Source organism: Ictalurus punctatus, chromosome 21 (assembly GCF_001660625.3).
Source record: "Ictalurus punctatus breed USDA103 chromosome 21, Coco_2.0, whole genome shotgun sequence".
In the NCBI taxonomy this organism is placed as follows: domain Eukaryota; kingdom Metazoa; phylum Chordata; class Actinopteri; order Siluriformes; family Ictaluridae; genus Ictalurus; species Ictalurus punctatus.
In genome coordinates this window covers 16,275,805-16,302,700 of record NC_030436.2, presented here as the reverse complement: position 1 = coordinate 16,302,700, position 26,896 = coordinate 16,275,805, and the positions used below count along the sequence as shown (strand labels likewise).

General features: G+C 39.6%; 1 protein-coding gene across 1 annotated transcript in view; it reads right to left on the bottom strand.

Moving 5' to 3' along the window:
* Positions 1-26,896, bottom strand: part of fhit (fragile histidine triad diadenosine triphosphatase) — a 265,926-nt gene that overhangs the window by 217,377 nt on the left and 21,653 nt on the right. Inside the window, exons 4-5 of the mRNA XM_053673957.1 lie at positions 25,100-25,183; positions 7,686-7,957 (exon numbers count right to left, since the gene is read on the bottom strand). Coding sequence (XP_053529932.1) covers positions 7,686-7,957; positions 25,100-25,183 — 356 coding nt within the window. The remainder of the gene's footprint in view (positions 1-7,685; positions 7,958-25,099; positions 25,184-26,896) is intronic.

Below are 26,896 nucleotides of genomic sequence, written 5' to 3'. Positions count from 1 at the left end.
AAGCAGCCAATCAAAGCACAACAATATGAGTTTTCGTGTGCTGGCTTTCCATAAATTTGCATTTGTGCCAATAGAAGTGAATGTTGTCCAGCGTAGAAGAGGTCATAGAGGTCACGTTCCAGATTTCTTATTTATTTTTTTTAAGCTAAGACTTTAGTATGATCAAACCGTTAGCCCACTGTATTACAAGACACAATTATTCAAAGTTCTACAAAGAGCCTGGATCAAAATATCCAAGTATACTAAATTACAAAGTCTAAAAGTGTGCTGCCATGATCACTGAGGCATTGAACAACTGATTACACCGGGTTGCATAATAAAACCTGCAAGCTTGTTGCTCCCTATAGGCTTATTATCTTCCTTTCTGCATGTTAGGGCATCTGAAAATTTACATACTACACTAACTTTATTTGACATGCACAACCTACTTCAATGGCATACCAAAGACTTCTGGTGAGGCGCCACAATGGTAACTTCCTGCATCCTGAAGTTGCTATGAATGAATTAGGTACATATTAATGCTAACGGGGAAGCCAGACATTCTGGTGTTAACACTCAGTCTTTAGATTCGGCTTCATCTAGACGTCGGTGTAGCGTCTGTCGAGTGAATCAGTGCTGACGTAATAGTGGACAAATCACTATCCCAAGCAGATTTCATGTTCATGTTTGTTTTGTTATTCGTAGCTATAACTGTAAAGACCGAACACCTCAGTATCAACTCATAGCTGAAAAATTGGCAGGCATTTGGTTGATGTTGCAAATATAAGGTTTGGCATGAATGCAAATTCATCTGTTTACTTTTATCTGTATTAATGCACTTAACTAACCAACTAACTAACTAACTAACTAGCTCCCCATATGTCATAACATTACCACAGCTACCAGTGTTTATGCTAGTCAGTAAAGTTTCCAGGCAACCAGAAGACAAAACTGGGCAGCGCACTATAGCTTTTGCTTGCCTGGTGGACTACCTAATGAATTTATGATTTGTCCACTCCTGAAATGAAAGGGCTGCATATGAAAAAATGGTATCACAATATTTTGACTCTTATGTTCACAAAGACAACGTCTCATCAAGAAAGCTTACTCATTCTAGACCCGAAAACTGGATACCAGAGAGCTCTTAGTCCATTCCTGGAGGGCCAGAGCGCTACAGAGTTTATCATTCCACCTCATTTAACACACCTGATTCAATTAATCAGCTAATTACCAAGGCCTTAATGTGCTAAATTTGGTGTGTTAAAGTGGATAAACACAAACCTCTGTAGGGCTGAGGCCTTTGAGGCAAGATGAAAAATAATTTTCCCCAAAATAGGGATAGAGCTTAATCATTTTCCACAAAAAAAATAAAAATCCACACTGTTATACTGTTAGGCTGATATAAAACTAACTGGCTAGAACTAGCACACTTGACCACTGTTAGATTCAGATTTTATCCTAGTGTTGTTTTAAAGCAGGATGTTTAATAGCTACGATGTTATCTGGCTAGCTGTTGATTGTTTTAATTCACCCTTTACACCCCCACTGTCTGAGACAAAACATCATCTATCATTGAATCTCCCAGCGTGCCCACTTCACACCAGAATAAATACTTTGTTCCGTATCAAATATAAACTCATACACAACTAGATGGAAATACGACTAAAAGAAAGATCTATGGTCTCATATTCATCTTTTGGTGTCAAACCCAAATGTCTTCAACGTCTACCGAAAACAATAGAACTGGCCTTGCTGTCCCAATACTTTTGGAGGAGATTGTATGTATGTAGATTTGATGACATGGATCATCAACTTCATCTACACCAAAACTAATGAGCAAATGGCTAAAACCGTTCTGCATTTTCATCACAAGACTAAAACTAATTCCAACCAAAATGAACATGTGGAAATTACATCAAGTCCGACATTAATGGATCATGAAAAGTCAGAAAAAATACCATTCTGGCCTCATATGAATTTACAGATTAGTCAAAGGTTTGTTTCCCCCCTCTGCTGGCTCTTAGTGGTAGGACCTACGAGTACTGTGTGTGAATGTGGAAGTGTGTGTGTGTAAGAGAGGATAGAGAGAGAGAGAGAGAGAGAGAGAGAGAGAGAGAGAGAGAGAGAGAGAGAGAATCGCGAAAGAGCTCAATACCACAGCTGTATTGTTAAAATCTAACTCAACACAGGTTCTGAACTGCAGAAAAGCTGAATCGACTGTTCTCCAGCCTGCCTGATTCCTGTGAAACCCAGATTTACATAAACCACAGACTGTAGATTAGCAACAATGCCAGAGAGAGAGAGAGAGAGAGAGAGCAAGCGAGAGAGAGAGCAAGAGAGAGAGAAAGAGAGAGAGCGAGATAGAGATAGAGAAAGAGAGAGAAAGAGAGAGAGAAAGAGAGAAAGAGAGAGAGAGAGATTGAGAGAGAGAGAGAAAGAGAGGGAGAGAGCGAGAGAGAGAGAGAAGGGCATAAACACGGTGTTCATGTTGCACAGTGCAGTTTTTCCTCACTACAGTTGCCATGTTAATGTTTCTTTGTTTCTTGTTGAGCTGAGACATACAGAACAGTAATGCAGTCTCCTAAATACATGCTAACAAATTCAAACAATTCAAAGGAAATCATGATCAGTGTTCCATATATATGTGAGATTACAACATATTCTCCTCCTCCAACATCGAGTCTCCTTGAGATCAAGATCAAGGCCAAAACAGCATGACTCTCACAAAACATCCTCCAGCTGCAACTGCTCTATTCTCCAGATGTAGATGATTACACTACTACAACCCCAATGCCAAAGAAGTTGGGACGCTGTGTAAAATGTAAATAAAAACAGAATGCAATGATTTGCAAATCTCATAAACCCATACGTTATTCACAATAGAACATAGAAAACATATCACATGTTTAAACTGAGGAAATGTACTGTTTTAATTGGGGGAAAAGCTCATTTTGAATTTGATGGCCACAACACGTCTCAAAAAAGTTGGGACAGGGGAAACAAAAGGCTGGAAAAGTAACTGTTACTAAAAAGAAACAGATGGAGGTTAATTGGGAACAGGTCAGTAAGATGATTGGGTATAAAAAGAGTATCTTAGAGAGTCTCTCAGAAGTAAAGATGGGCAGAGGTTCACCAATCAGCGAAAAACTGCATCTACAATTTGTGGAACAATTTCAGAATAATGTTCCTCAATGTACAATTGCGAAGGCTATGAATATCTCATCATCTACAGTACATAATATCCTCAAAAGATTCTGAGAACCTGGAGAAATCTCTGTGCATAAGGCACAAGGGTGAAAATCAATATTGCATGGCCATGATCTCCGGGACCTCAGGCGGCACTGCATTAAAAACAGGCTTGGAAATCACTGCATGCAAGAAACACCTCCAGAACTCTTCGTCTGTGAACACAGTTCGCCGTGCCATCCACAAACGCTGGTTAAAGCTCTATCATGCAAAGAAGAAGCCATATGTGAACATGATCCAGAAACACCACCGTCTTCTCTGGACCAAAGCTCATTTAAAATGGACTGAGGCACAGTGGAAAACTGTTCTGTGGTCAGTATTGAATGGGCAGCTTGCACATCTAGAAAGATGATGATCTTGATGATGATGACGATGATGATAAAGATGTTGGTGATGATGATGATGATGATGATAAAGTTGTTGGTGATGATGGCGATTATGATTATGATGATGACGGTGATGATGATGATGATGATGACGGTGATGATGATGATGATGATGATGATAAAGATGTTGGTGATGATGGCAATGATGATTATTATGATGATGATGACGATGATGATGATGATGATGATGATGCTGATCTTGATAATGATGATGATGATGATAAAGATGTTGGTGATGATGGCGATGATGATTATGATGATGACGGTGATGATGATGATGATGATGACAGTGATGATGATGATGACGATGATGATAAAGATGTTGGTGATGATGGCAATGATGATTATTATGATGATGATGACGATGATGATGATGATGATGATGATGCTGATCTTGATAATGATGATGATGATGATAAAGATGTTGGTGATGATGGCGATGATGATTATGATGATGACGGTGATGATGGTGGTGATGATGACTGTGATGACGATGATCTTGATAATGATGATGATGATGATGATAAAGATGTTGGTGATGATGGCGATGATGATTATGATGATTACGGTGATGATGATGATGACGGTGATGATGACGATGATGATGATGACTATGATGATGACAGTGATGATGGTGATGATGATGATCTTGATAATGATGATGATGATGATGATGATGGCGATGATGGTGATGATGATCTTGATAATAATGACGATGATGATAAAGATGTTGGTGATGATGATGATGATGATGATGACAGGATTAAGGAAGGTAGGAAGCATCATTCATTTACAAATTACTAGAGATGAGTGTGTGGCAAAGAAGGGAAGAGAAAGCTTCTCTATTTCCATATAAATAAATAAACCATCAAAAAAAATTCTAAATCAACAGTCACTTGAGATTAATTTGGTAGTTAACTGGCAGTGGTAGTATAGTGGTTAATGTTCTGTGGTTGTGAGATCCTAGGACTGCCATGTCAGAGAGCCGCTACTAGACTCCAGAGTAAGACCCCACAGCCATCACCTGCTCTGCTCTGTGCTTGGATTCCATTCTGCTTCACCTACAATTTACTCTGAATAAAAGCATCTCTCAGATGAATAAATATCAACGTCAGGAGTTTTGAGCTTAAACACAAAGTCAGCACTGCAGTGCATCCCAGCGAACTCATCAAACAAGCCAGGAACTGAGCTTTAGATGAGCTTTTTGTCCACTTTTTATCTTTTGAAAGTTTTTGAAAACAGTGCCGTGAGTCACCTTGTAACAGAGCAAAATATAACCAAGGTGCAGCGTATCCGAGGTGTTTTTTATGGCGCTTTGATATTAGGTAGTAAAACAGTTCGCTAAGCCACCTCGTCCTATGCTCGCCAAAGATTGTAGCAATAATCTGTCTTTATGTGCCTGGTGACCTTGTTTGCCGGCCAGCCCACACAAAAAGGAGCGAGTGGTCCAAGTGCGCACTTTTAAAGGCTACAATTTTTAAGCCCAACAGGGCGCCTTTGTGAGCTGATGGCAGGCAGACAGTGAAGTGGAAAAAACAGACAGGAGTACAATATGTCCAACAAGGCAGCTAGGACAGATTTACAAAAGCATCTGTGCAGAAAAGAACACTTCATGACGTAACTGTAAAAATCATAACCCCTAACCTCATAAATACTGCAAAGAAGAAATCCTTCAGTTTACTGTACAATGCACTAAATAAGTATATATTCCCCCTTGAACTTTTCTGTCTGAGGGCACGGGCTGAAGACGGGAAATCAGTGCTTGAACAGAAGAATAGAAAATCACAAACAAGTATGAGGAAGCAAAGTAAAGAAAAGACCAATAAGAAGAAGGAGGAAGAGGAGGCGGAGAAGGATTCAAAATAGAAGAAGAAAAGGAGGAGGAAGAGGAGGAGGAGACAAAATAGAAGAAGAAAAAGAAGGAGGAGGAGAAGAATACAAAATAGAAGAAGAAGATGAGGAGGAGGAAGATGAGGTAAAACAGAAGAAGATGATGATTGAGAGGAGGAAGAAGGAAGAATGATGAGGAAAAGGAGGAGGAGGAGGAGGTGAAATAGAAGAAGAAGAAGATCAGAAGGAGGAAGAAGGATGAGGAAGAGGAGGAGGAGGTTAAATAGAAGAAGAAGATCAGAAGGAGGAAGAAGGAAGAAGGATGAGGAAGAGGAGGAGGTGAAATAGAAGAAGAAGAAGATCAGGAGGAGGATGAAGTATGAGAAAGAGGAGGAGGAGGAGGTGAAAAAGAAGAAGATCAGGAGGAGGATGAAGGAAGAAGTATGAGGAAGAGGAGGAGGAGGTTAAATAGAAGAAGAAGATCAGAAGGAGGAAGAAGAATGAGGAAGAGGAGGTAAAATAGAAGAAGAAGAAGATCAGGAGTAGGAAGAAGGAAGAAGTATGAGGAAGAGGAGGAGGTGAAATAGAAGAAGGAATCAAAACAAAGAATGAGGAGGAGGAGGAGGTGAAACAGAAAAAGGAAGCAAAACTAAATAGAAGGAGGAGGACAAGGTAAAAGGAGGAGAAGAAGGAAACAAAACAAAATAGAATAAGAAGAAGGTTAAGGAGGAGGAGGAGGAGAACATGGAGGAAGAGACAAAAAGAAGGAGGAGAAGCAGGAGGAAGGAAACAAAACAACATAGAAGAAGAAGGAAACAGAGAAAGAGACACAAAAAGTAGTAGGAGGAGGAAACAGGAGAAAAAGAAAGAAGAAATATATGGTGTTAATTAAAAAAAAAAACAGATTATTCAGTTAGCATTTCTTATCATCTGTGTCAATTATCAAAAGGCATTTTAAATGGTCCTGTGCTTCCTGAGTATATTTCTGCTGAAAAGAACATTTTATGGCTTTTGACTTAAAAAAAAAAAAAAAAACCCATAACTGTTTAGCTTCTCGATAACGTACAATCATCATAAAAGTCACGATAGATGCATTCTAGAAATCCTGAGAATTGAAGATGCACTTTAGCTTGAAGATAATTATGTGACTTGAAAAGGTTAGACGAGCCAATATTCATTAAATAAATGTGTCGGCCGAACAGTAAATAACAAAAACATGACAGCAAGACATTTTACTGGTCCGCTGATTCATTTGGAGGTTCATTATTGATGAGATGAATATTCCATGACCCTTTATGAGGTGTTTATAACTTCTGCTTTGTGGTATAGTACAAGCATCGTACCAAGTCCCAAGTTAAATAAAGGTTACATGACTCCAGGTAGGGTCTATTAAATCTCACCCGAGTAAAGGGGCAATATTAAAAAAACAACAAGGAAAATAAATCAAAATCTACCTGCTTTTCTTAGTACCTGTGTTATGTTTGTTTATTCATTCATAACCCAGATGTACAAAGCACAGCCATAATGCTGCATTATATTGCCATATTGCTCTTAGAGCCACTTTAAAACCATCCGTCTGAGAATCTCCTGTGCCAGATGAACGAGCACAAGAGGAAATTGCAGCTGAGAAACACAAAACACTTGTTTCTCCATCTGCATTGTGACACTTATGTTGAAGCAAAGTCACTTAGGCATTTAGTGGCTAATTAGCGTGATAGTACCGGCATCAGCACGCAGAAAAAAAGAACATCTGCTTAATTTGATCTAGTGCAAGGTGCGGGCGTGACACAAAGAGCTCTATCCAGTAAACTCCACAGATACTACAATGGTTTAATAAGGGTAAAAGTTATAGCACAGCTGGAAACAAGGAGCATGTGGCCTTAATTTGCCGCTGGCACCGTTTGTATAGTTCAGTAAACAAGACACAATGGATTGCAAAGTCACATCGAGCAATTACGTGAACCTCAATTCAGGACAATGCTGTAATTATCTACAAGTGTAAACGATATGACACGATGGTAATAAGTGCTGTGTTATTTATCCAACACATAAATATATATTTAGATAGTCCTGCTCGGTGTTTTGATAAATGAGATCATTTACGCAACCCAACAATTATGGAATAAAACACAACAGGGCATGCTGTTACAGGAAAATAATCAACAACACAGCGGTGTCATGTGACCCAACAAGAAGAGGCGTGAAGTCCTGGGGGAATAACATTATATTATGTTTGCCTCGTACCTCTGGGGTTGGCAGTTCGTGTCCCACTTCTGCCTTGTGTCCACAAAGCTCTCCAATGCATGTTCTCCTTGCATGGTGTCCTCCAGGTACTCTGGTTTCCTTCCTACAGTCCAGAGACATGTGTTGTAGGCTGACTGGCATTTCCAAATTGTCTGTACTGTGACTGGGTGTGTGCGCGATTGTGCCCTGTAATGGGTTGGCACCCCATCCAGGATGTCCCCGAGACCTTGTTCCCCGAGTCCCCTGGAATAGGCTCCAGTCTCCCTGCAATCCTGTGTAGGATAAGTAGTACAGAAAATGGATGGACGGATAAAAACAAAAGCAAATCGCAACCTCCAAAACTCATACGCACAAATTTCTAAGGAAGACTTGAGGGCAGCATTAATGGTTTGGTTGTTCCAGAGGTGACAGACGTGTGCAATATATCACACATCAAATCTTCTTCATACCGACATGAATGCAAGAAATACAGTATCTTACAAAAGTGAGTACACCCCTCATATTTTTGTAAATATTTGATTATATCTTTTCATGTGACAAGACTGAAGAAATGACTCTTTGCTACACTGTAAAGTAGTGAGTGTACAGCTTGTGTAACAGTGTAAATTTACTGTCCCCTCAAAATAACTCAACACACAGCCATTAATGTCTAAACCGCTGGCAACAAAAGTGAGTACACCCCTAAGTGAACATGTCCAAACTGGCCCCAGTTAGCCATTTTCCCTCCACGGTGTCATGTGACTTGTTAGTGTTACAAGGTCTCAGGTGTGAATGGGGAGCAGGTGTGTTAAATTTGGTGTCATCACTCTCACACTCCCTCATACTGGTCACTGGAAGTTCAACATGGTACCTCATGGCAAAGAACTCTCTGAGGATCTGAAAAAAAGAATTGTTGCTCTACATAAAGATGGCCTAGGCTATAAGAAGATTGCCAAGACCCTGACACTGAGCTGCAGCACGGTGGCCAAGACCATACAGCGGTTTAACAGGACAGGTTCCACTCAGAACAGGCCTCGCCATGGTCGACCAAAGAAGTTGAGTGCACGTGCTCAGCGTCATATCTAGAGGTTGTCTTTGGGAAATAGATGTATGAGTGCTGCCGGCATTGCTGCAGAGGTTGAAGGGGTGGGGGGTCAGCCTGTCAGTGCTCAGACCATACGCCGCATACTGTATCAAATTGGTCTGCATGGCTGTTGTCCCAGAAGGAAGCCTCTTCTAAAGATGATGCACAAGAAAGCCCACAAACAGTTTGCTGAAGACAAGCAGACTAAGGACATGGATTACTGGAACCATGTCCTGCGGTCTGATGAAACCAAGATAAACTTATTTGGCTCAGATGGTGTCAAGCGTGTGTGGCAGAAACCAGGTGAGGAGTACAAAGACAAGTGTGTCTTGCCTACAGTCAAGCATGGTGGTGCGAGTGTCATGGTCTGGGGCTGCACGAGAGCTGCCAGCACTGGGGAGGTACAGTTCATTGAGGGAATGCCAACATGATCCCTTCAGAGACTGGGCCGCAGGGCAGTATTCCAGCATGATAACGACCACTGCCTTGCTAAAGAAGATGAGGGTGAAGGTGATGGACTGGCCAAGCATGTCTCCAGACCTAAACCCTATTGAGCATCTGTGGGGCATGCTCAAACGGAAGGTGGAGGAGCACAAGGTCTCTAACATCCACCAGCTCCTTGATGTTGTCATGGAGGAGTGGAAGAGGACTCCAGTGGCAACCTGTGAAGCTCTGGTGAACTCCATGCCCAAGAGGGTTAAGGCAGTGCTGGAAAATAATGGTGGCCACACAAAATATTGACACTTTGGGCCCAATTTGGACATTTTCACTTATGGGCGTACTCACTTTTGTTGCCAGTGGTTTAGACATTAATGGCTGTGTGTTGAGTTATTTTGAGGGGACAGCAAATTTACACTGTTACACAAGCTGTACACTCACTACTTTACATTACAGCAAAGTGTCATTTCTTCAGTTTTGTCACATTCAAAGATATAGTAAAATATTTACAAAAATTTGAGGGGTGTACTCACTTTTGTGAGATACTGTATGTCTAATGAAGTGTACGACAGAAGAATGATGTCTACCTAGCTGAGCTGACCTTCAGTCCCGACAACAACACTTCCACACACCAGAAGAAGAATTAAAAACAACACGAACGCTGTTTCGAAACACAGAGTTGCGCTAATGGCTGAAGACCATCTGCGTGTATAATTCTTGTGCTCCTTATGGAGACTGTGTCATTACACTTGCTTTAATGAGCTAAACTTGGGAGCTTATTCAGTGATTCAAAAGCAACAGAGACGCGACGACCATCTGGAGATGATTCACCACTGCTCATGAACGTTATATTATTACTGATCATATACAGGGTATGGGTGCAAGTACCTTGTCTCGGTGAGAAAACTGTATTCACTCTGAGGCATTTACATTTTTAAATGTCATCGTTTGGGAGATATTTTTTATCTAAATCGACTGAAAGCCAGACACCGAAAGCATTTCTGAAACGTCTCACATCCATGACACGGAACAGATGCGCTACAATTGTACTGCACAAATGAGTGAAATACAGAAGCTCTGAAGAGTAAAGAAGAAAAAAGTGTTAGCTAGCTAGTTATTCAGCCTGTTATACTGCTATGATTGATTTACCTCGGAGGTGGGAAGTTGGAATTACATCTGTTTCAGCCATGCCTCCAAGTTCGTGTTTTGTTAGAAACAATCTAGCCAGCTAACTGGGATGAGAGATGTATATTTACCTCCTCAAAACAGTGAACTGTATAGTCAATGGGATCGACTTTACAACCGAATAAGTCTGCATGTTGACTGACCTGAAGCAAACACGTTATTACTTAATTGATAGTATCCTCGGCGGGCATGGTTAGCACGTTTGCATCGCACCTCCGGGGTTGGGGGTTCAATTTCCACCTCCACCCTGTGTGTGCAGAGTTAGCATGTTCTCCCTATGCTCCAGGGGTTTCCTCCAGGTTCCCTGGTTTCCTCCCCAAGTCCAAAGACAGGCTGATTGACATTTCCAAATTGTCCGTAGTGTATAAATGGGTGTGTGTGTGTGTGTGTGTGTGCAATTGTTCTCTGCGATGGGTTGGCACCCCAAACAGGATGTGTCCTGCCTTGTGCCCCAAGTTCACTGGCTCCCCGTGTACCCATGTAGGATAAGCAGTACAGAAGATATGTATAGATAGTATCCTCTCTTTTTCATCCCACTACTGAATCATTTAAATGATTATCATTACAGTAGAACACTATACTTTCCATCCATGTATATTTACTTGTAATATTGTGGAATGGAAATGACGCACATTTACATGAATCTGAATCATAAAAAATTTTAACAAGGATTCAAATCTGGAAATCCTTCGTGACAGTTTCCATCTAAATGACTGCAATTTCATATATGAATGTGAAACTTTCCTGTTTCCTCAGTTATCCAAGCAATCATTTTAGGCAGGCAGAATTTTGAAGACCCTCATCCTGTGGCCTTGGAAAGTTGCATGTACTTGTAATTTGGACATCATGGACATCATGACTCTCCTCTCAACAAGCTCAGAGAGTACGTGTGAAAAGGGACTGTCTTTCCAAATGCTATGTTTACTTATCTTTATTCATTATTTGCTGCTACTTGTGACTGTCTAAAATCCCATCCAGTTCGCTCATCTTGCTCGTCTTTGTACACTTTTGCCGTCTACTTTATCCTGATGCTGCTCTTCCTGTTCTGTGTATTATATGTATTGTCTTGTATGCTGCACTATTACACTAAAGACGTAGATATCTCCTACCTGTAGTGTCTTGCTTTAAATGTTGACCCTCACTGAAAATTGCTTTCGGTTAAAAGTCAATAGTGAAATAGGTTTTTAGACAATATCTTTATATTTTAGGGTATTTGCTCAGATATAAATCAGTACTGACATATAGTTGTACACTGGCATGATTCATTCCTTATTATTCCTTATTGATTTGGTGATACTGAAAGTGATTATACTACTCAGCCCAAGAGTCTTCTTGCTACAACTTGAGCTAAAAGAGGAAAAATGATGAGAATAGAAAGATGTAATCCACAGCTAGTATCCAATCCATGTAATAATATACTGTAGGCTCCTGGAAGGTGGAAGGAAACCGGAGAACCCAGAGGAAACCTACAGACACTGGGATAACATGCAAAACTTCACCCAGACGGTAACCCGAGCTCAGGATTAAATCCCGGACTCTGTGAGAAGCTGTCGGAAAAAATAAATTCCATTCATATTTCAATTTCTGACATCAAATTTGATTCCTATACCAACAAACAAACAAAAAAATACACTCACAGGTTTCGGTATCAAATGAGAGAATTCATCACATCTACCTGAGCTCAGGAGTACCTAACCCTGGCTCTCTAGGATTTAAACCCACAACCATCCACATGCTTTCTCTAGCACCGAACTTCAACCAATGTGTCACCGCTGCTCCTAAATAGTACTAAATAAAGTGGAAAGCAGTGGATTTCATTCACAAACCCATGTTTTCATAAATTACATCACATCCAATCTGCTTGTGCATCACAGCTTTGGCCACCTGCATTTAAATCCATGGTAATGTATAAACTCCATTAGACAGCGCTGTCATTGACAATCAAGAGAACAGTTTCTCAGCGGTGGACTCGGATCCAGAATCGGGAGCGCGATTAAAAAAAAATAATAGCATTTTACTGTTATAAATCCCATCCAAAGCCATTACAGATATTAAACTACTCTGCTTGAAACCAAGCTCATATTGACTGTGGACCACCGGCATACAGGTATTGAGCTTTTAGTCCATTTCCTGAGTCATGTTACTAAATACTCGCATTAACATCAGACAAAGGCTATTGATTATGGGGAAAAGGAGTTGTTTGTGTTGATTACTGAATCTGAAAGAGCAAGGCCGCTCTCTTTATACTTTGCATAATTACTGTTGCTCTTTAATTGTGAGCGCTGGTTTGAATATAAGCTAGAGGAAGCAGATGGTCGATAATGGAGCGTTTAAAGGGGTTTTTAGTTCAAATCGGCACCAGAAATCAGAGACAGTACGCTAGCAGAAAAAGAAAGAGAGACAAAAATTTACGGGTGCAACTTCCATAACAAATAGCTTAACAATAAAGCTTCTTTTTTTTCCCCCCCTTTTAGGATGAAGCGCACAGTTTATAAATTCATTATTCATATGAGTTCATCAATTCAAAGGATTGAATACCATCTCGCCTTGAAGAACAATATTTCAAATCAGTATTGTACTGAAAAGCCATTTCTAACATTTGAATTATTTACTGCAAACGTTTTGGAGCCAAGGACCCCTTTAAGTGGAAAACAAATTCCACTCACTGCTTCAGTACAGATTCATTTTTATTTATTTATTTATTTTTAACACTATGCGACTGTTTAAATATTAGGCTCGTTATTTAAACGTGTACAATAATTTTCTGAACACGTTAGGTCCAAGGTGACAATATTTACTTGTTTTTGAGTTATTGAGGTGTGGATTAAACCCATTCGATTCACGTGATCATTCAAAGGGGCACGTATTTATAAGAACTCAATAGTACATATAATCATTTGGATAATGTTGGGTTGTTTTTTCCACCAGTGGAACAAATTTCTAAGAAAAATAAAAATAAATGTAAAAAGAAAAAACAGCCACGGACCCCTGAATATGTTTCGTGAACCCTTGTGGCTTCCCAGATCCCTCTTTGAGAAGCACTGATTTATTGCATTACTGTAGAAAGTGTTACTTATAAAATTGCTATCATAAAATACACACTTTCCTTTTGAAACACTTTGCAGTAAACATAGCTCTCAGCCCGGGTCCAAGGCAGGGCATGTTGTGTGAGTGTGAGTGTGAGATATATAGGACAGATGGCATGTGGACGCATACCCACGACCCTCTCCTTGTCCTCCATCTGGGTGCCTTTCCAGGTAGGAAGCAAAGCGAGCACCATAAAAAAGCATCCACATCAAAGAGCCCAACAATATGGCCACTCAGGAAAAACCGCAGAGGTTTTGCTAAAGCCTCAGTCAGGAGAGGATTCTTTCCTCTGTTACCGTGCCAAGGTAGCCGTCTGTGTTACCTTTCACAGAAAGAACTGAGAGAGAAATGAAAGAGTCGACGCTCCAGCATGCCGAATCTCCAGAACCCACAGCGAGTTTCTTCATCACAAATAAAACAGAGCTGCGAAACTGTGCAAGATGTGATGCTGCACGCGCAACTCCATCCCCGAACCAGGGTGTCAAGCCGAGGGCATATCTATTATTTCTGAAAGGAAAGCGCAAACATCAACTCCCACATCCAGTACCGAGAACAATCTCTCTAACTTCAAGCCAACATATTGGTTTGGTGATGAGATTTGTCATGACGAAACATTTTCAACAGCACAGCAGAACTCGCAAGCCCCTCGTGACTAGTGAGAAGTTTCCGCCGAATAAAGTTTCACAGCGGTGCTCATAGTGCTCTCGCTGGATGCTCTCGTATCAATTACTTGCAGTTGCTGATTTTCCTAATTACATCGTCTTTGCGTTCAATCGTCTCGGAAATTACCACAAGAAAGTAAGGGGAACCGGTTACGAATTCAATTCTGCGCCGTCTCGTCATTTCCAGTGAGGAAGGCAGGCAGGGGATTCAGAGGAGTTGTGATTTATTTAATGGGCAATACATAAAGCAATATTTCCCAATTATATCCATCTCACTTTATCATGAAGCTCCCTCAAAGCATCCTACTGTGAAGTCTAGATTGAATAAATATGCATGTATATAACCTTAAGTACAATTTTAATAAGGAATAAAACACAACGATAGGTTGGTGTGAAATGGCCCAAACATCCCCAACGTCTTTATTCCTCTTAAACCAACCTTTAATTTTATTAGAATTTTTTTTTTTTTTTTTTAAAGAATGACATATTGCACAAATTTGATCCATTTCTAATTACGTTTAGTCTCGTGGACCGTCCGTAGCAGCTATAAATAGTCATTTCTGCACTGGCCTATCTTTTTCCCCCTCTCTTTAAAGTTAATAAGACAAAATAAAATGCAGCTTTATGTTACAGTGAACCCGCTAAAGCCTTGTAAGGCTGTTCTAAAATGCCGTTCAATTGATCTAGACACTCCATAAATGCTACTTTGGAAGGAAATTGACAACTGATCTTGTTGTTGTTCATGCTTTGCCAAGACCAGTGTTGTAATCTTTAACTGTCCAGTGTTAGTGAGTTTGTTCCCTATGTAGCCTCAGATTCCTGTTCTGGGCTGACAACACTGGAACCTGATGTGGTCTTCTGCTGTTGTAGCCCATGCACCTCAAGGTTTAAAGTGTTGTGAGATGCTTTTCTACTCACCGCATTTGTAAAGAGTGGTTATTTGAGTTCCTGTAGATTTCCTGTCAGCAACAATCTGACCATTTACGAGGCATGTCTACCTGTAGAACTGCCAATCAGTGGAGGTTGTATTGTATTTCGCAACACTCTAGATACTGCTGTGTGTGAAAATCATAAGAAATCATAGCAGTTTCAGCATCAACAAGCATGCCACAAGCACAAGATCCCAGTCCCCGCCCATTCTGATGTTTGATGTAAACTGAATGTAAACTCGACAGGTATCGGCAGGATTTTATGCAATGCGCTGCTGCCACATGATTGGCTGACTGGATAATTGCACGAATGAGCAGGTGTGCGGGTGTTCGTATTAAAGTGGCTGGTCAGTGTGCTACCTTTTAAATGATCAGGGTTCACCTAAGACATTTCATTTCTCCCACAAATTCCTCCTGTCTCTGAAATCTGAGAATTACAGGCATGTGGTTTAATCGTGTAAAGAATCTCAGTGACTTGACGTAATATTAAATATGCTTGCCATGTAAGGAAGCTTAGTGCCTGAAGTCCCCGCTGTTAAAAATGCATATGAAATTGTACCATACTTTCGTGAGTTTTCTTTTAGTGCTCACTCAACCAAGCAAGTGTGTTTTCATGTCCTTGAGTAGATTCCCTTGGAACAGAAAGCCCTTATTTTATTCTTAACAGGACTACTGAGGAGAATTCCTGTCTGCACTAAAACCAGCAATAGGGTGCATTTAACATACATACATACAGACTTTAGCTATAATTGTTACTAAACGACAGTTTGGAGTACTTCCTAGCCCTCTGTTTCCCCTCAGTGATAACTATCCTATAAGAGTATGTACAAGATTGAAGTAATTCCATGTCCTGCGCTAGTACAAGCTAAACCTTTTAGAGGGAAGTACGTCAACATGCTGAACTGTTGAGCAGACACGCAGGGACACCTCGATATTCATTTGTTTCTCTTTTTTTTTTTTTTTACCCATCTAGGATGTCAGCTCAAGTCATGTAGAAGCAATTACCTTTTTTTTTTTTTATCCAAGCAAGGGGATTTATATGGCCTATCATGGACCGTGCTGCTATTTTTAACAGCAGCAGTGCTACATAAAGCCAAGATATTGGATCCCACCTCCTCTTTGCATTACAGGAGAGAAGAGAAGCGTTATCTGATAGCGTACTCGTTCGTGGAACGAAAATGAGCACAGGCGCAAGCGCTGATCCACTGGCCACATACTAACGAGTCATTTTGGAGGCCTGGAGTGGGTTTCAGACACACACACACACACACACACACACACACACACACACACACACACACACACACTCTAATGATATTTACAGAGACGCCAACTCTCACATCTGATGGGCCTCAGAGCCAACAGCTCTGTTTGCTTCAGGGTGTTCCTCTCATCACACACACACACACACACTCTCTCACTTGTCCTGTCTCGTCACATTTGGAGCACTGACAGAGCGATAATGAGACAAGTCTTGCCGATTGCACATTCACAGTACAATTATTTTCTATACAAATACGTTCTTTTTTTGATGTCCGCAATTATAAAGTTAGTACATCTCTGGCTTGTTTATCAGGTAGATTAAGAAGGGTCATGTGCCTACATACACAGACACACACACACACACACACACACACGCATGCACGCACGCACACACACACACACACACACACACACACACACACACACACACACACACTCTCACAAAGTTTCCACCATAATCAAGATCCCATTGCAATAAAAGCGCTGCAATCTCATTACAACCTGATACATTATACTGAAGCAGATCATTTGTCCATTATGCATCAGTAGTGGCTTGCTGTTACTTAATAAACAATCATTTTCACATTTATTCATTTGGTAGATGCTTTTATCCAAAACTACATGCAAGCATCCTATACAAGCCTACAAAAAAAGGTTCAAGGTGCGCTTAGTGATTTTTAGATCACACTTTCTTTTTTTTTTTTCTTTTTTTTAAGTAATATTTGGTGAAATTACCTACATAGTCTGGCAATGGTCAATGCTCAGAATCTGTGTTGCACACTTGGCTGTGTAAATGCGAGAAAAAAGCTAATTATGTAACCACCAACATCCAGGCATCCAGGTAGGTGGAGGTTACTTTGACACGTACAACCTACCTAAACATTGCTGCAGACCAAGTAGACCCTTCATGGCAACGGTATTCCCTAATAGCAGTGGCCTCTTTCAGCAACCCTACTACACTGCAAAAATTGTTCAGGAACGGCGTGAGGAACATGACAAAGAGTTCGACCTCCAAATTCCCCAGATCTCAAACCGATCGAGCGTCTGTGGGATGTGCTGGACAACCAAATCAGATCCATGGAGACCCCACCTCACGAATTACAGGAGTTAAAGGGTCTGCTGCTAACGTCTTGGTACCAGATACCACAGCACACCTTCAGAGGTCTTGAAGAGTCCATGCCTCGATGAGTCAGAGCTGTTCTTGCAGCACAAGGAGGACCTACACAATATTAGGCAGGTGGTGTGTATATTATATAGTGATTCAATGGCATGCTCATGTTATCTAAAAAAAAAAAAAAAAAAAACTGGAGCAAACTGATGATCTTAACCATTTCCTAAAAGCCGCTTTTTTACCATGAGTTACAGATCTGATGGATTAGAGATAGACTTACCTTTGCCAGTTGTCACTACACATCACTTTGATGAAGGATTTTAATGTAACAGGCTATTGTACTTTCAGTCTGTTTTGATTGGCCAGTCTCTTCACTTCACTTACCGAACTATTCCATAATCAAGAGAAGAAACTTTTCCTGCTTCGCATTTTCATCCGTCTCTGACAGAGTGACAAGAATCGTAATCCACCGTTTGAATACTGACATAGTGAGCCATTAAAAGAGACAAATGGCTTCAGAATATGAATAGAATATGTAATCACACCTAGACCCTTCATGTGCTCTCCTATCTCGTTTTTTAAGAGAGAATATTCAAAACTACCAGTGTTTAAGAAGTATCTAACGAAATCCATTTAATGTACCCGAAATGAGCTACTTTCAAGTGGTCTGGTTTTAAGACGTGGCATTAATAGAGATAAGATGGAGGAAAACAGAAGCAAAAGCATCTGTTTTTTTTTTCTTTTTCATTAGCACGCTACAAAAAAAAAAAAAAAACAGAAATATAAAGATTATAGATGCAAGGCAATTAAAAATTCCAAGAGGCTGTTTGATGCAAACCATGTTGGTTTACATGCTAGATTCCCTGCATTCTCTTACAGGCTGCTATATTTATACTATCATGTCTCTTCAGAAAATGAGTATGAAGTATTACAATAGACTAGTGTCAATAGATCTACAATACAGAGGTGCTAGCATAGCCAAAAAAAAAAAAAAGAAAAAAAAGAAAAGAAAAAGAGAAATAAATAAATGGTGGACTGCTGGGGTTTTTTCCCGGTATACAGTAGATACTCATGTTATACATTTCAAGAGATGCAGTCACCTCCGAAACTATTGGAACGGCAAGGCCAATTCATTTATTTTTGCTATAAACTGAAGACATTTGGGGTTGAGATCAAAAGATGAATATGAGAAGAGAGTTTAGGATTTCAGTTTTGTTTCCTGGTGTTTATATGTAGATGTGTTAAACAACATGGAACATTGCGCATTTTGTACCAGATCACCCAATTTGTAGGCGAGTAAAAATTTTGGAACGTGACTGACAGGTGTTTCTTGTTGGATGGACTGTTTAAACAATAAATAGCTCTGAACATTTACTCTTGGTTTCAGCCTTCAGTTTCACCTGTGAAGGCTGGATTTGCTGTTAAAAAGGATATACCAACATGAAGATCAGAGAGCTGTCTATGGGAGAAAGGCAAGCCATTTTGAAGTGTCACATATCCGTCTCATATCCATGTTTTGGTCTCAAACCCTTTGAGTGTATAGCACAGACAAATAACTTGGCCGTGCCGTTCCAACAGTTTCAGAGGGGACCGTGCATCATTCCTGGCTAGCATACTCTTCAAAAAACAAACAATCCAGTTGAATATGTGATAAACTATGGATGGCTAAGAGTGATCCTTTAAACCAAACAACTTTATGCTGCTGACACAGCCTCACGATCTTGCAATACTGTGATGTCGCAACAACCATGATATTGAGTTATAAAAATATTTTTCAAACAAAAAAAAAAAGATCAGGTGTGTCATTGGAAATGTTCAATTTCTAACCAAAAAAGTTATGATTTGAACAGAATCTATATTCAATAAGTTCGCATTACATTGACAAGCAGCATGAAATTAAATTCTAATAGGCCTACTGATGATGAAACCTGGCATATCATCATGCAACCAAATTTCAGAAATGACGAGCTGGGCTTAACAAAAACTGAAACCATTTGTAAAATAGTGCAGCAATCCTGATGCAGACCATTAATGAGCAAAATAAAGCTTTATAGTGTTGCTGGGTTAATTCCTTTAAAAAAAAATTTTAAAAAAAGTTCTGTAACAGAATGAAAGCTGGGAATGACTGGGTTATTCAGTTCTCATGCCATACATTTTTTATTTCATTCCACCCTTCTTCTGAATAACAAACTCGATACAGAAGAAAAAAATAAATGACAAGCAAATTGATTTCAGAAGAGACTCCAGGGAAAGAGGTGTTCTAAACCTTTCTGGCAACCATCTCCCTGCTATGTAGTTGAGTTTTCAATGTGGTTAGGGTTATGGAGAGGCAATGCATCACACGAGCACTGATCCACAGCAAAATGAGGAGCGTCTTCACATGGTGTTCTCTCTTTCCTAATATCTCATTCTGACATGTGTACCTTACACGCCAGGACTGTCAAACTGAGAATCACAGCTTTACATAGATTTGTGTTTTCACTCTTCTGCTACACCAATTTCAGCTCCTGGTAATTAGCTGATGAGTGTTAGGAGATATCAAGTAGAACCTTCTGAGCTAGAATTCAATACAGAAGTTAAGACCATGAAATTCAAAACTGTCAGGAATATCAGAAGCAAAATCCATCGCAGAGGGCCTATTTTTATTTATACTTGCCAGGTTATAGTTAACTTCTGCTATGTTGTGCAAATATACTGTATATTGTTTATTCTTATTCGTAATGTATTATGTATTGGTTAGAAGATTCATTTTGTTTTATATTGTCTTCAACTATATTTTTTATTTATCTTTTTAATAATTTTTTTTATTATCCCTATTAGGACTTTGGAAAACTGAAATAACTCAAACAATGTAGATTAAACATGTATTTTTGTTGTGGCATTATACAAATCAGGAAAACAAGAGTGAAAACAGTGCTATTTCGAACAGCTTGAAGGAATATTATGTTTATTATTTTGAAATGTGCAAAATGTTAACTGCCGTATTACTTCTGAGACACACTGTACAGTACAGAGGCATATTTCACACTTGGCTACTTAACTGTGAACGTGGATCCCATAACAGAACCTATTTCTGCCCAAGAACCTGGCCTGATGAAAATTACACATATTATATATATATATATATATATATATATATATATATATATATATATATATATATATATATATATATATATATATATATATATATATATATATATATATATATATATATATATATATATATATATAAATTTTTTCCTACATATATATCAGAAAAAAGTTAACGACTTCCAAATGAACTATTAAAAACTTATATAAGAGTTTTTAAAGTGTTTTTTGTTGTTGTTGTTTTTTTTTACAAGTTTGTTCTTGTAATCTGTAGACGGCCATAATGTTCACGTCAATGTCAGGTGCTGAAATTGAGAAATCCACATCACTGATGAATTTTCGAATCTGATCGGTCAGACGGTGTCAGACTCTATAACTGCAGCTCTGATAATAGTGCCAGGTGCAAAGCATATAATGAGTCTTTATTTATCACATATACATTACAGCACAATGAAATTCTTTTCTTCGCATACCCCAGCCTGTTAGGAAGTTGGGGTCAGAGCGCAGGGTCAGCCATGATACAGCACCCCTGGAGCAGAGAGGGTTAAGGGCTTTGCTCAAGGGCCCAACAGTGGCAGCTTTGCAGTGCTGGGCTTGAACCCCCGACCTTCCGATCAGTAACCCAGAGCCTTAACTGTCAAGCCACCACGGTTTATGGTTATCACAGGTTTATATTAAAAGCACTCATTCTAATACGTTACTTGTGGTAACACAATACCGTTAAAGGGAATTATAAATGGATATGAAGTACAATGTATTGTTCATGAATAAAAATATATTTTTTAATGTAATCGTTTGCAAATTGCTGCAGTACAACAGGAGTAAAACATTTGATGTTGTGCTATATATGATGAAAATATATTATGAAAATAATCAAGTTCCTATACCAGTATACTATACGTCCCATTGTGTTTTATTCCTTACGTAGTTAACACTTGGTCATAGCATATAAGTGATACCATTTAAATGAACTAATGGAGTCACGAAGGTTTAAGTCTTGCAAGTCAGACCTCCAGTATTTGCTCGAGAGTCTGGTATGTTTCAATAAACACAGCTGAAAACTGCCTACATTGCAGATGACTAATCACAAACACACAAAATTCCTCTCATCTGCTCAGTGGTAATTGCGTCAAACAGAACAGGGTCCCTTGAACTTGCTATGAAAAACTCATTTCATCACATGAAAAAAAAAAAAAAAAAAAAACGTTTGGACAGCCAATCAGATTGAGACCTTCAACATTCTGAAGCTTGTGGCTAGAAAAGTACACAAAAAGACCCCAGATGCTCTGTGGCCTAATAAAGTAAATGGTGTGTGAACGGTATGCTCTTATATAAGATACATTTTATACGACAATTTATCAAAAGGAAAATTAAAACCTGACATCTTGCTCATAAAATAGCACAAGTTTCTTTTTAATAATTACATAAATAAATAAAGCAGCTTGCAGCCTCACACATATTCGCACAACCAACAGTTTTATGTTCAATACTTTTCAGTGACAATGTCACTGTGTGTTAATTCACATTTATATTCAGGGAAAGAAAAGCGCAAGCTCATTGTAATGTAGTCCTCCGTGCCCCCGCAGATGCAGTAAACACTGGCAAAGTTACCTGTTAAAGTGACAGCTTTGCAACTGAGAATCTATGGCGCAATAACAGAGATTGCTTTAGGTTGAGCTTAAAAAATGAACTGGCACCTGGATAGCATTTGTTCGGGGGGCATATAAACTGTTAAATCGTTATAGCCGTACAAAATGTCGTGTGTCTATTTTGAATTTGTGTTTCAACTACCGAAAAATGGGGCCGATCGTTAAAGAAATAATAGTCTAGTCTAGTCTTTATAATTAACACAGCTCACATCACACAAGATATGAATGCCAAGGGCATTGAAGAAAAAAAATAGATGATTAATCCACATCCTAAAGTGAAATTATGTCCAAATCAGCCATCTGTAAGCTGTATTTGACACATCCCAAGATGCGTATTAGATCCAACTGGCATGAGTTTAGCCAACAGCTCCATGGTGCTACGCATCAGCCATGTTTAACAGCTGTAAACACCTGCTTTACTATTCAAATGAACATTGAACCTATTATCATAATATTATTATATTAGCGTTAGGAGAAATTATTTCAATCGGAGAGTACTTTATCTTCACATCCAGGCATATTAATCAATTGTTTACGTTAAGACATATTATCCAGTAACTAATAGGAATATTACATTATGTAGGCATGGGTCCTGAGAGTTAAAGGGTTAAAGGTTGGTGTCCACCAAAATCCCAAATCTTTATAGAATTCCTACATTTCAGCGAGTACGAATTTCCTCCATCATCCACCTTGTATGATTCACTCCTTCCTCTACAGTATGCTCTTTCTTTATGATTTCCTCAGTTTCTCATACTCGCGCTCTCTCTGAGATCCAACCTGTCATCTCTCTCTCTCTCTCTCTCTCTCTCGCGCTCTCTCTTTTCTGAACATCTCAGCCATTATGGCCTGTTACTAAGATACTAAGGCTTTGTAAAGCAGCACTGCCATCACACCAAGCAAAGGAGTGAATGAAAAAAGAGCACAGAGTTGCCAGTAGCCCAAGACCCCGTTTCCTGCTGTGAGAATATTACCCAAAATCGCACAAGGAGGCAGCGATCGGCGATCCAGCTTAACGCGCGCATGATCAGCGGGCGTCCTATTAAAGCCTGCAAATTGTTGACGTGGGTTATAATTACCACTAAGCATGCAATTACAAATGCCAGGACTAATAAAGGCAACTTGGTGAGGTGGGAGTATGGGGCCAATTAAACAGCTTCGAAACTCGATCGGACGTGCAGTCAAAACAGACAAGTCAAGAGAAATAAGGGGACAAAATTAACAAGCACAATGCTCCGTAAATGTGTTTGACTTGGTAACAAAGGTGTGTGAGAAATGTGAAAATCGTGACTGTTCAAAAGCATTGTGCTTGCTCCAAAGCTGCAATCATACAGGATTCGATTCCAACGCCCTTAGTCCGTAATAAAAAAACAAACAAAAGTGATTCTTTCTGTTGTTCAGTTCTGTTGATCTGTTGATTTGTGGACATCGTGGCATGCACACGACATGAATGTTCACAGATGAAGCTCACACACGGTCTTCCAGCTAAAGAGATCCAAATTAAACATGAGTTTAATCTATCTGTCATGTGACAAGACAGAGCCCAAGCAACTGGCTATGGTGGTTGTTTTAGTATTATTTTGTATTGGAAAAAGAGAAATAAGAGACAAATGTGGAGGAAGGATTCCTTGCAGGAAGTGAAGACTGTCTGTTCTAGATAGACAGACAGACAGACAGACAGATAGACATTAGTGCCGGGTATCTCATACATGCAAGTTAATCTCCCAGTTGCAACTTTGATAGCCTTTACTTATTAAGCTATAAATTCCTTGTTTACACCTTGTCGCATATGCTTGTATTGTTGTGGTTTGAATATTGGAAATGAAAGCAGGAAGTGTGTGACATCAACTAGCAATTGTACGATAAAAAGTTGCAACTCTGAACTATTAACTTGCTGGTGTGAGATATAAATTCACAATTGTGTGATTTCAATTCACAAGCGCGAGAGAAAAGTTGCCTGAAAATGACTCGCGATTGCAAGATTTAAAAAAAGAAAGTCGCATGATATCGAATTATCATCATTTGAAAATTCATTGTGATAAATCTGCATCAGATGTTGGGAATTTTTATGTTTTTTTTGTATTTTTCACATTTCCTAACAACCATTTGGGAACGACATGGGATATGACTTCTTATAGAAACAATACTATCGTGCTTACAATAGTTTCCTCTAGGATTCTTGACTGTTGCCCGTCAATGGTTTTGCCCGTCAACTCATTATAGGATTGCACACGCTTGAAAATATCTGAGCATCTGTGACAGGGAAATCATGGTTACAACCATGTAGTGTGCATTCAGCATAACCTGACTCGAGCTTAAAGGATTTTCCTTTTTCTCTCCACAAAGGTCACTCAGCTTGTGGAGTCCCTCGTCATCTTGAGACCATGAGGACTACTGGCAGTACTTGCCATGTGCACCAGCACACTAAATGATTCAGAATGGAGTTGTGTGCCTTTTCCCACATCAGCCCATTGCAGTGTTCCCTCCACTGGCTTCATGTAGCTGCCAACATAAGATTTAAAACACTGATGCTTGCATACAATGCCAAAAACAGACCTACCTGCTACTCTGTGCTCCCTCCTCCCTTCCATGATGGTGGAGTGAGCTTGATTGTCTGATTATGAAGACCTACCTTTTTACCAAGCACTTACACAAACAAATAAAAACTCACAAATTAACTCCTGTCCAAAAGGGTTTTAGCTTAATGGATTTGGAATAGCGTCATGTTTTTCCGATAGAAAACACAAAGTACTTCTGTAAGTCGTTCAGAAAGACAGACAGACAGATACCAAGAGCATGACTGTCAGAATATTTTGTTTTGTTTGTGCTGTCTGTAATCAACTTGTCCTGTAAATACAAAAATGCCTGAGAAGAAAAAAAGAAAATGAATGCACCTGGCTAATTTTATTGTCAAAGCGATGCAATAAATGCACGTACCTTCACCCGCCAGATCTCCCCTCGGCCCCCAGCTGAGGTAATTAGCAGCAGACACGAGTTCGCAGGCTGTTGTGACGTGGGAACCTAAAAGCAAGGGGAGAAAGGAATTCACTGGGTTTATTTGTGACAGACTGATTCGTCAGCTTTTTGGCTGGTCGCAATGATCTATTAACTGGTCTTTTAATTAAGCTGTTTAAAGGGCTAAGGCCAAACTGGATATATAGATCAGCGAGTGCATCCAAAACGAACAAGCCCATGTTGATATTTTGTATGAATATGAATTTAGTACATATTATCTGGAGAGACAGCTGGCTAATACAGCCTTATGGACATTACATGTTTGGTTGGTGTTTTAAGTCAAGCTCTGTAACAAATAAAGGTAATTATCAAATTTCTGCAAATTTTAGTACACCATTAGTGTTTATTTGCTGAATTTTCTGAGTAAAAACATATTGAAAAAAAATTATTTAAATGCCATGTCCAAAAGTTTGGGCATCTCATGAGTCAATACTTAGTAAAACCTTTTGGGCAGAAATCACAACCTTAAAAAGTTTCTTGAGGCCAGCATTGTATTCTTGCTTTAGGACTGCTTCTACCTCATAAATATTCTTAGGTTATGTTTGAGATCTACCCACACATTTATTAATCCCTTGAATTGTGGCTTGGATTAAGGTCTAACAAGTCAAATCAGATTTTAAGACTTTTTGTTTAATTGTTACAATATGCTAAATTCAACAGATAAACAGATAACTGTGCATTCAAATTTGCAGAATTGTTTAATGATCATGGGCGCACGGTGGCTTAGTGTTTAGCACGTTCGCCTCACACCTCCAGGGGTGGGAGTTCGATTCCCACTGTTGCCCTGTGTGTGCGGAGTTTGCATGTTCTCCCCGTGCTGCGGGGGTTTCCTCCACCATCCAAAGACATGCATGGTAGGCTGATTGGCATGTCTAAAGTGTCCGTAGTGTATGAGTGTGTGAATGTGTATGTGAGTGTGCCCTGCGATGGATTGGCACCCCGTCCAAGGTGTACAAAGGTGCACCTTTGTGCGCGATGCTCCCTGGGATAGGCTCCAGGTTCCCGTGACCCTGAAGGCAGGATAAGTGGTATAGTGGATGGATGGATTTAACGGTTACATCTGTTCCCAACAAAACATTTCATTTAACCACGGATGGCCAAACGTTTTCATGAGACCACACGTACTGGCCAAATTTGTCCTGCTGGTTTCTGTTTCAGAATTGATTTTGTTTGCTCGTTTGGAAGACACTTTTATCCAAAGCGACATTTGATGCAGAATACAGTCCAGCAATAAAGCCCAGCAGTTCAGGGTTTCGCTCAGAAGCTCAAAATTGGCTTTGTGCTTGTCTCATGTACAAACTCACAACCTTGCAATAAGTTGAATAAGACCTTTCGACTGCAATATTATTATTCCAACGTGCTTGCTTCAGCTTAAGGATCTTTAGGAGAGACTGTGAATGAAATTATAGTTGTTTGGGTGGGCTTGGATTTAAAAACGATGGCTTAAAATTAGTCAAAGTAGTCAAAGTCTACTGCATGGTCATTTCTATATCTTCATCATGATTCAAAGAGACGTGTCTGCTACTGTTAAATGCAATATGCAAATATATTTGGTATGTGCATTTGTACCATATATTTGTTGTATATGTACTGCATATCCAAAGAATAGTGAAACCCCGGCCAACTTGACTTTGAGGCAGATCCAGCACTGGTGATGTTATGAGCTCGGTATTAATGCGATAGTTTGCATGTCTCGTTGATTTTTCAAGAAGAATGTGG